A 10395-nucleotide genomic window follows, 5' to 3' on the forward strand; every position below is an offset into this window, starting at 1 on the left:
CACCTCTCCTTTGCCTGGGAAACTCCTACTCATTTTTTGGTTTCACCTTAAGTGTATCGTCATTTTGGGCACCCTCCTCAGTGCTCCCACTGCAGCTGTACTTCCCTTACCTAGCCCCATGCCCTATGACAGGGGTTCAACCCCGACTACACATTTGAATCTTCCAGAGAACGTCTAGGTTATATTGACATCCAGACTCCTCTCCAGACCAACTATAGCAGGGGGTGAGGCCTGGGCGCTGGTAGTTTTTTAAAACTCCCAGATGATTCTAATCTTCAGTCAAGGTTGCAAACCACTGCTCTGTTAAATTATATATTTATTTCCACATTCCAGGAATGTGATGACAGGGAACACCAACCCCGGGGCATCCCTAGTGCCTGGTACAAAGTGGGTGATGAGTACATATCCGTCCTGCTTACCTGACAGGGATTAGATGAGACAGTGCAGAGTGACACTGTGTGAGTGACTGTAACCTGTGTGTGTGTGAGACTCTGTGTGGAATGCCATGCACTCAATAGCTGAAACCTGTGTGACAGTGTGGGGTGTCACGGTGTGAATGACTGCGCCCAGTATGGGAAGACCACTGAATGGCTGAACACGGTGGGACTGTAGAGCGTTTTCACAAGGTGAGTGGCCGTGTCCTGAGTGGGGAGGTCACAGGAAGCCACCACAGGAGGGGCTGTGTCCTGTGTGCCAGTGACTGGGGACCGTGCCCAGGCTGCCCAACTCGCGCGGCCGGGGCAGGGTTTGAAGAAGGCGCTGGAGGCACCTCTCACCAAGATGGCGGCGGGGGGGGGGGAGGCCGCTAGTCCTCGCCAGGGGCGGCACCGCCGGTGACCGCGAGGCGGAAGCAGGAGGCGCCCGGGCGCGCGACCCGGGCGATGGGGCGGGGAGGCCATTAGCAGGTGACTCGGCTCCGCTCGGCGGCCCGCGAGGTCCCGGCACCGCCCCTCACCACGCCCGCCGCGGGGCCCAGTGGAGGTGGGCGGGGCCCGGACCCCGCACCTGCCGGCCGATGGCCTGGAACGGGCGGGGCCGGGCGCTGGAGCCAGTCAAGAACTTGAGGGTCGGGAGGTCGGGACCCAACCACCCAAGATGCCGAGCTCCTCCCAGAGCCCTCAGAATGGCACCTGGACAGAGCCTTTCTCCCTGCTTTTAGGTCTTGGCGCCACCCTCTACTTGGGCTACTACTGGAGATATGTGCCCCAGGCGGGTGCGGGTCCAGGGCTCTGGCCGGCGGGTTTAGGATCCTCGGGCCTAAGGAGCAGCTTCCAGCCAGGGGCTCGAGCCCTTTGTGGGAGGTGGCACGATTGCGCCTCCCGCAACAGGTGCAATCTGATGCTCCCACCCCACCACCAGCCCTGCCGCGTGCCGCAGCAGGGTTCTGCTTTGCTCTCATCACCTAACGGAGAGTCGGTTCTTTGCCTGCCTAGATTCTCTGCATCCCGTAGGCTCCCCGTACCAGTTCGGCCTTTCAGGCACCGGGGGGGGGGGGGGGGGGGTGCTGCTCCCTAGGATGTGGGCAGACATCTGGGGAAGGGCGGGGTGGAAGGCATCCCAAGGTGTCAGGGAGATGCTTTCCTCTTCTAAAAAGGCAGTCTAGCTGAGTTTCTCACTAGCTTCACCGAATAAAGGAACTGGAGGCCTGTGTGGCTCTGGCTAACTCCCACCACCTCATCAGCTTAGTAGGGCCTTGCTTCTCTCACAGGCTGGGGGAGGTTCCCTGCCTAGCTCAGGACTAATGGATAACCCTGTCGTTCATTCTGCCCTGTTTTAACTTCTAGGCTCTCCATGTATATATGCTGCAGTGGGCAAGTCTGAAGAGATTTTTCACTGAAATTCAGATAAAATACATTAATTTACATATCCAGAAAAATCTAAATCTTTTTAATCTTCATTAAACTGTTCTAGGTAACTGAGTCTAATATAAAACCAATTGATTCAAGCCCTTAAAAAAGATCTATAGGGAATTTAAATGTTGCCTAGACTTCTATTTTCAGAGCTTTTTACATTTGCATGTACTGTCTGCCTTAATAAAAGATCCAAACCTCACAGTACCCTATAAATCTTACCTTCCATGCCTAATTTCAAAAGTCAGTCATTTCAAACCAGAGCTCACCTTAACTAACCATTTTCCTTTGCTTGCAACCAGCCACAAAGAAGTCAGAGACCTCTGCCTCTTTATATTACAAACCCTTCCTTGACTTCCAAATACTGGTTAAAATGCAGGAAGTGCATTCTGGAAGTCCTGAGGAGTTTGGATGGTCCAGCATGGTAATGGACTAGTATTGATTCATCCACAGAGACCAATGGCATATTACTAATTGATTCTCAAGAAATGAGTCAAGAAACTCTTCACTAGAGCTAAAATGAAATTAACCTGTGACCTAATCTGTTCTACACTGCTGAGCTGTTTGATCAAGGATTCCATAAATTGGTAACTCAAAATCCTGGCAATGAGGAGGTAATAGAGTACAGTGACTAAGAGCATGAGCTCTAGAGTCATACCTGGGTTTGAATCCCAGCTCCACCTCTAGCTGTCTTTGGCAAGATAATTTATTCAACATTCAAACCTGTTCCCATGGGGGAACCACAGGATCTATGCCAAAGAACTGTTGTGAAAATCACAGGATATAATCATGTAAAGTGCTCAGCACAATGCTTGAAACCTGCGCACTCAACAAATTTTACCTACTAGTATTGGTAGTAACACCATTAATTGCAAATTCCACTTTGCCTCTTGCTTGCTGTGTGACTTTGGGCAAACAACTTCATCTGAACCATAGTTTCTTCACTTACAAATATCCTAGCCCCTAAGGTTGGGCTTAGCCTAGTACCTGCGCATAGCACACAATGAATCACAAGCATCATTATTCCAGGGCTTAAGGAGCAGGGTACAAGTCACATCTCGAGACAGTGGCATGAACAACTTGGCCTCTCTAGTTCATAATTTACCCAGCCTTTTGTGAGTACTGGCCTGCAGAAGACCTAGAAATCTGATCATCAGGTTCCTTAGGGCTCGCAACAGAAATGCAATTTCTATTTCTTGAGCCTGAGGCCTTTTGGCTTTCTACAGCACACCCCTCTTTCGTAAGCCATGTGGCTAGGCCCTCTCTCACTTGATGTGCATCCAGAAGAACCAGCAGAGGCGTTTAAAGTCAGGGCCAACTCCCCCACTGACCTGTATGTCCCTGCCATTGTTACCTTCCCTCTGGCTGGCATAAAAGGAGAGAAAAATCTGTTCCCATCGGGACTATTCCTCCTTTGGAGTATGCTCTAACAGCAAGCCCCATGACTAAGAAAATGAGGTGCTGTGGTCGAAGCCATTCAGCTGTGAGCACACGCTGTAGGGAACATGAGTATGTGGCAATGGGGTGCTAAAGCCAGGAGCCAGCATGGCCAGAGCTAGTCTTAGGAAGATGCCAGTGTGGATAATTCAACTGCAGAGCAAAAGCCACAGACGGAATGGTGCTGTACTTCTTCAGCCTCTGACGGGGACGCCAGCCCTTTCCACAAGGAGTCAGCTGGGCAACGTATATTACCTGCTCTCTCCAAACTGGGGCTGGGGCACGGATAGGCGGAGTGGGAGAGTCAGCACTCGGTCAGCTGCAGCAGCTCCCAGCCCTGGCACTGAGTCCGTTCAGAGTCAGGCCAGGGAGGTGGCACTCCAGGACTGGAGTTCCTGAGGGCTCTGGCGGGACTGTGTTCACAGAAGTGACTTGGCCGTTCCGGGCCGAAGTGTGCTAGACTTCTCACCGCCGGAGGCTGGCCTCTGGAGAGGCGTCACGCTGGTGTCGGGCGTCTCACTGGCCTTGCAGACACCAGGGGAGTGAGGCAGACTGTGTTGTGGTTGCAGAGGCCTCAACTGGTGACTGGGTCCTGGTTTCTGGCCCTCCTGGAGCAACACTGTCCAGTCACCCTGGAGGTTTGCTACCCTACGCTGTGGTGTTTTGAGGGGCAGCTCCAAACCACCTTCCGAGTCTTCCTGCAGTCTCAGCCTCCAGTCCCTTACTGGAGGTAGGAAGGGACAGAAGGGGTAAACGTGAGGCTGCACCTACAAGGGAATCCTGTCTTCCTTCTTTAAACTGAAGGTAATCTTTGCCCCATCTACCCCGCTGTGCTGGGGGCAACAATCAGAGTGGCTATATGGAAGGCCTATTTAATTGCTCGACCATGAGGTAGCATTTAATCATTTATGTCCCATTACACCTTGTTATGGTCTTTTTTTTTTTTTAAAGATTTTATTTGAGAGAGAGAGCATATGAGAGAGAGAGAGAGAGAGAGAGCACAAGCAGGGCCGGGGGCAGAGGGAGAAGCAGACTCCCCACTGAGCAGGGAGCCCGACGCGGGGCTCGATCCCAGGACCCCGGGATCATGACCTGAGCCGAAGGCAGACGCTTAACTGACTGAGCCACCCAGGCGCCCCATACCTTGTTAGGATCTTAATGTCTTGCATAACATATGCCCTCAAATGATGCCAATGGGAAGGTTTGGGAGTTGTTTGTTGGGGAAGAGAGGTAAACCTTTCGAAGTACATGGAACTCCTAATAGTATCTTTGTGTGCCCTTTTCTCCCAACCACAGTGAAGTCCTCCACACCCCAGATGGAGGCCAGTTCCTGCTAGACTGGGCTGGCCAGTGTGGCAGCAGTCAGTACCCTGACCCTACTACCCAGCCCATTGTATTACTGCTTCCTGGCATCACAGGCAGTAGCCAGGACTCCTAGATCTTCCAACTGGCCAACCAAGCTCTGAGGGATGGTTATAGGTAAGGATGGGCCAAGTCCAGAGGAAGTGGGTCGTGTCTGAGAACTTGTAACAGGGAGGTCAATGAAGACCCTGAGACCTCTGGGGAGAAGGCACTATATGAAGGGCACCTTCTCCCTGGGGTCTTTCTGAAGGCTACCAGAAGGTGAGTGGGGCTTCTAGAGAGGGTCTGGCTGAGATGTACCTGTGTGTGCCACAGAGCTGTTGTATTTAGTAACCGGGGCTGCCGTGGGGAAGAACTGCTGGTGAGTACCCTCCTTCCTCATCGTAGCCCTTCCCCCGACTCCCTTAAGAGATCCCTGACCCTGGGGTTCTACCTACCTGTCCTCCTTCCATGCTCCTTCCATCTTTCTGCCTTCAGGCCATGGCCTCCCTCCCTACCCAATGATCTGGTTTGCCTCAGACCCACAGGGCCTTTTCTGCCAACAACACTGAAGATCTGGAGATAGTCGTGAACCACATAAAGCACCGCTACTCCCGAGCTCCACTGCTGGCCGTGGGCATCTCTCTTGGAGGGTAAAGGTTGCCTGGGCTTGACCCACAGGCCCAGTCTTCCTTTGTTTCCTCCTCCATGTCCTCTTCCCCTCTCCTCTGTCCCTGCTCACTAATGCAACCCTTCTTTCGTGGCCCCTGGTCCGTCAGGATATTAGTGCTGAACCACCTAGCACGAACAGGGCAGGCTTCGGGGCTGGTGGCGGCACTGACTCCATCTGCGTGCTGGGATTCCTCTGAGACCACCCGCTCCCTGGAGACCCCACTCAACTTGCTGCTCTTCAATCAGTGCCTCACTGCTGAGCTCTGCCACATTGTGAACCGGTAGGGTCTTGGCAAGTGGGAGGCGGCAGCAGACAGGGAGGGATGGCGGACATACCAGGTTCTCCCAGTGCTCAGGTCAGTTCTTTATCTGGGTTTGCTCACTCATGAGACAGACAGGGTCAGGTCCAGGCAAGGCAAACCTCTATGAGCTCTTTTGCAGAAATAGAAAAGTAATGGAAAAGGCGGTGAATGTAGACTTCGTGCTACAGGTATAGTCTTTCAACCACCACCCCCTGCCCAAAGTTGTTTAATATCTTCTTCTCCCTAGCCTCATCTTAGCCTACCCCACCCTCTACCCCGGGCAGGCCTGCACCATCCACCAGTTTGATGAGCGCTATACAACTGTGGCCTTCGGATATCAAGACTGTGTTACCTACTACCAAACAGCAAGCCCAAGAACCAAGGTAGATGCCATCCAGACCCCTGTGCTCTGCCTCAATGCAGCTGACGACCCCTTTTCCCCAATCCATGGTGAGCAGCCTGAATCTGGATGCTTTAGAGGCCCCAGGGAAAATGGGCCACAAGGTGCAAGTGGAGCGCGCCTGGGCTCTCAGGAAAGGCCCGGGTTCCTGACCTCCTCTCCAACCCTCCCCAAGCCCTTCCCCTACAGGCTGCCCAACGCTCTGCCCACGTGGCACGGGCTCATCACAGCCCGGGGTGGCCACACTGGCTTCCTGCAAGGGCTGTTCCCCTGGCAGCACTGCTACATGACCCGCCTCCTGCATCAGTATGCCAAAGCCGTCTTCCAGCACTCGGCGGAGCTGCTCAACCTCAGTGGTCTCTCTCCTTCCAAGAGAGGCAAGAGCGGACAGGAGTACCACCGGGGTCTTAATTCAGTCTTCGCTTATTTATTAAATATCAACTTTTCCCGAAGAACAGTCTGAGGTTCATTTTCCCTTTCCTCAAGGTTAGGGTAGGCCATCCAGGAACTTACTGTGTCTGTAGCCAAGCTGGCTTGGAGCTACCAGCTGGACCCAGACACGACAGCTTGGGTCGTCCTTTTGCCCCTTTCTTCCCTAACTGCAAGTCCCAGGCCAGAGCCTGCCCCAGCAAACACGAGGGGCTCATGTGAAGAGCAACTGATGGACAGCAGTACCTCCGGGTTCTTGGGCATCCTCACATATTTCTGGAGAGAGGACAAGCTCAACTCTGGAGCCTCTGTTAGGCAGAGGGAAAGATGCAGGTGGCATGGCCTGGGTTGCAGGTACCACTGTCCTGGGTGGATCCATGAAGAATGAAGGGTTCCCAGGACTCAGAGTCACACAGGGCCATAGCCAAGCTTTCACTGGGCGGGGCAGGCAGTGCCCATCAGTCTCATCAGAAGCAACCCCAACTGTGGACCCAGGTAGGGTAAGCAACGGGGTCCAGGCCTCCACTCTGGTATAGAAGATGGCGGTGTCCACACCCCTGATTCCCCAGGAGCATGAAGGCTAAAGAAAACCTGGGAAGACACCCTGGAGCAGCACGATGGTCATAACAATAAGCCCGACACATAACAGGAGCAACAACCAGACAGGAACACTCCCTGCACAAGGGTAAGGAAAGAAGTCAGCAGGCAAAGTGATTCACAGCCCTAAGAACAGAACCGTTTAAGAAGGGGGCAGATGGCTACAGATAAGCAGCCCATTCTCCAGAGGGGCAAGTTTATGCTATAGCTAGAGGTAGGTACCCCCCACCCCAATGACTCACTCCGCGAGGGCAGCAGGTGCAGCTGGCAACGACTATCCACAGCCACAGAGAACAGGGCAGTTTCATGGAACCCAAGGAGCTCTGGACCACGACCCTTCTCAGGTAGAAAGGCCACATCCGTCACAACAATGCCATGAGCCTCCTTCACATAGTAGAGGCGCTGGAGACAGAAGAACTAGTGAGGGAAGGCCTAGTTGGAAACATGCCTTCTGGAAAACATGCTCCCTGTCCCCAGACGGCCTTCCCTCTATGGGCTGGGCCAGACTCCTTCCTGCACACTTAGATTGAAGCAGGTCTAGATTCTCCCCCTCGAGAGCCCTCAGGGCTGCGCCCACCTCTACGCCTTACCTGGAGAGAGAAAGCTATGTAGATGGCCACAGAGCCGGTGACCGTGCCCAGGCCTAGGAAGGTACCCGAGTCACTGCAACAAACAATGAAGTGTTCACTGTTCTGGAGGCCTGTGCAGCAAAATTCGCTAACAGTGGTCTTCAGCGCGTCAGACCAGACACCTGCCCGAGCTCCCCCAGGCACCCTGCGAGCAGTCAAGCCACCACTGTCTCACACCTGACACTAAGGCAGGAGATGACTTCATGGCCACAGGACTTGGTCCGAAGGGGCAGGAAGGTGGAGCCATCCCAGGCTGTGAGGTAGCAGGGTGGGGGCTGGCGCAGACGCTTGTGGGGAATCTGCACTGTGAAGAGTCGCAGCCTGGTAGGTTGGTCTGGAACCTGCCCAAACCTGGGGGGGCCAGGCGGAGAGGCTGTTCAGCTCCCGGGGCCTGCCTAGCCCTTCTCAGAGGTCTGTACCCTCCTGTACCCTGGTCAGGCCTGGGGTAATACCCACCAAGGTTGCAATCCTCCCCAGCTTCCCCCCAGTGTTTTCCCACTCCCCCACCACATCTAGGCTGTGCCTCTTTTAGCTACCCTCTGGGGTCTCACACCTGCAGGCCTGGTAGCGGTAAGGCGTGTTAGAAAAGGTGGGTCCATTCTCTTGCCACTGCAGCTGTGTCACCAGCTGATCCTTCTGCCACACGGAGGCCTTAAGGTCCCAGCCCACAGTTACCAACTAGTCAGGAATCAAGATTCCAAGGATGGACAGTTAGGGGATCCACCTACTGGACAAGCAGCATCATCATCTAGTTTCTCCATCCTCTCACTTCCTCACCTTGCCATCAGGCCCCAAAGCCAGGTCCTCAATCTCTCCTTCGTGGGCTCTGAACTCCAGAACTTTCTCTAGGCTGGGTACCTGCAGCCAAACCACCAGCATGGTTACCCCAGGTACCTGGCAAGGCGCCACGATCCCCACCCGTCTCTGCCACTCAGTGCAGGCTTCACTCACAAGTCTCCCAAAACCCATGTTCGGTTTCTCACAATTCTGGCCTTGTTGCTATCGACACTGATCCCCTAATCCCCCAAATCATACCTTCCAGATACGAACGTAGCCATCCGTCCCTCCAGTGGCAAGCAGGGTGTTATCGTGGTTGAAGCATACAACTTTCTGAAACGGATCAGGGCTGAAGTCTGTCTGCACCGCTTGCAAATTCTCTACACTGAGTTCTATCCTCTCCTGGTGGGTTTCAGCTCCAGACTTCTTCTCCACTGGGGCTGCCCCCTTCCTCTGTCGAGGCCCCTGCTCCTTGCAACCTGCAATACAAAGAGCCTGCCAGGTTCCAGGCTTCTACAGTAAGTAGTACTGGTCTCCTCCCTAGTAGTGAACATCCGGCTTCTTCCTGCCCCATTTCTTTAAGAAACCAAAATAAGTGATCTTACTCATTTAACCCTTTCCCCAAAGCGAAAGAGGGAGCTTCTCACCTGCCTTCTCTGCCTTGGTTTTGCCCTTCTGCTGATGGGTCTGGAAGCGCAGGAGCTGACAGTGGGCATCCTGCCCTGCGGCAAGGATGTTACCAGCCAGCGCCATGTTCATGGTAGCCCGTGTCTCTGTGTCATGGGAGTGTAGCAAAGAGGCACTCAGGCGCCCGTTAATCTGCTCTAGCTGTAGAAAGTGCTGTGGAAGAGAGAACCAGGATGAGCAAGGTTCAGGGGTGCCCAGAGAGCACCTCAAGGGCAAACTTACATCTTACAGTCTAAAGCCCTACCCCTTTGATTACTGCACTTTCTACTTTAAAAGGCTTTTTCCAGCCTGCTTGCTTCTTTCCCTCTCTTGGTTTCTTTCTTTCAACCGCACAAATCTGTACAGCAAGGAGGGTTGGGATTAATACCTCCAGTTTACAAAATAATAGGGTGACCCTCAGAGGAGTGAAGAAACCCAGCCTAAAGGCCAAATGCAGCACTCCTGCCACTGCTCTCCAGCAGTGGGACAAGTCTTTGCGGCCTCCCCAGAAAAGTTCAGGATAAGACCCCTGGGGCTGCTCTTGAGCTCGAGTTGAAGCCTAAGTTCCTGCCTAAGCGGCGCTGTGTATTTTTACTCTATCTTAGGAGTTCCTGGTGAGTAAGTTCTTAGCTGAAATTCGCACCGGGGCGCCCGAAAAGCCTAGACTTCCCACCGGGGAGAGGTAAGGTCTGAAGCTTGAGATGCGGCCATTCCCAAGATCCCCTACCACCATCACCCCTGGCGTGACCCGGCCCCAGTGGCCCTGAGCTCTCACCACGCCATTCTTTATGCCCGTCTTGGCAGCACCTCCTCCGCCTGCAGCGATGAGCAGCCCCGTACTGGGGTCGACCTGAAGCGCATACAACGGGAACGGGGCCCGGTACAGCTCTGGCGCCCGTCGCCGGCCCATCCTGCTCGCGGCGCGCTTCACTGTACGTACTGCGGCACCTGGGACATGCCCGTCCCGGCCGCTATTTAACTTGGTCCCGTGGCCCCCAGGAGGATTCTGTCACACCCTCCGAGGTGCCAAAACTCTAACCCACAGATTTGCCAAAACGACACTCAGGGAACCGGACTTCCGCTGCCGGTCTTAACTGGGTCTGGCTGTCGCGCAGTGCGCACGCGCACCTAGCCCGCTGCTCTCCTTGCGCAGGCGCAGGACCGCCAATACGCGTCAGCACTAGCGGGCCGGTGAGCCAACACCCCCCTCAGGATTCCGTCCCCCTTGTGACGTCAGCCTCCACCATGTTTGTGCGGGGCCGGAGGGCTTGCTCTTCTTCCAGGGGCTCGGCTTG

At 54.3% G+C, this 10395-nt stretch overlaps 2 protein-coding genes across 6 annotated transcripts in view; one reads left to right on the forward strand and one right to left on the reverse strand.

The window, feature by feature from the left end:
- Window positions 1-1095: 1095 nt before the first annotated feature.
- On the forward strand, window positions 1096-6465 carry ABHD1 (abhydrolase domain containing 1). Its single transcript, XM_045883948.1, is given in 10 exon segments — window positions 1096-1209; window positions 3857-4017; window positions 4584-4766; window positions 4965-5010; window positions 5169-5281; window positions 5408-5581; window positions 5742-5790; window positions 5887-6052; window positions 6178-6221; window positions 6223-6465. Coding segments are annotated over 10 exon segments (1293 nt in total).
- PREB (prolactin regulatory element binding) overlaps window positions 6410-10395 on the reverse strand; it is a 47843-nt gene continuing 43857 nt past the window's right edge. Inside the window, exons 1-9 of one of the 5 annotated variants that reach the window (XM_045884252.3) lie at window positions 9876-10216; window positions 9082-9274; window positions 8693-8913; window positions 8435-8515; window positions 8211-8335; window positions 7835-8008; window positions 7619-7691; window positions 7271-7430; window positions 6410-7106 (exon numbers count right to left, since the gene is read on the reverse strand). In XM_045884252.3, coding sequence (XP_045740208.1) covers window positions 7012-7106; window positions 7271-7430; window positions 7619-7691; window positions 7835-8008; window positions 8211-8335; window positions 8435-8515; window positions 8693-8913; window positions 9082-9274; window positions 9876-10010 — 1257 coding nt within the window. In that variant the 5' untranslated portion in view covers window positions 10011-10216 and the 3' untranslated portion in view covers window positions 6410-7011. Of the gene's footprint in view, window positions 7107-7270; window positions 7431-7618; window positions 7692-7834; window positions 8009-8210; window positions 8336-8434; window positions 8516-8692; window positions 8914-9081; window positions 9275-9875; window positions 10218-10395 lie in introns of those variants that run through there. The other 4 variants (XM_064571984.1, XM_064571983.1, XM_045884253.2 and 1 more) reach the window with 4 other exon arrangements.

Source organism: Mirounga angustirostris, unplaced genomic scaffold, assembly GCF_029215605.1.
Source record: "Mirounga angustirostris isolate CCGP_5_RB_7025 unplaced genomic scaffold, mMirAng1.0.hap1 SCAF_10, whole genome shotgun sequence".
NCBI classification, from domain to species: domain Eukaryota; kingdom Metazoa; phylum Chordata; class Mammalia; order Carnivora; family Phocidae; genus Mirounga; species Mirounga angustirostris.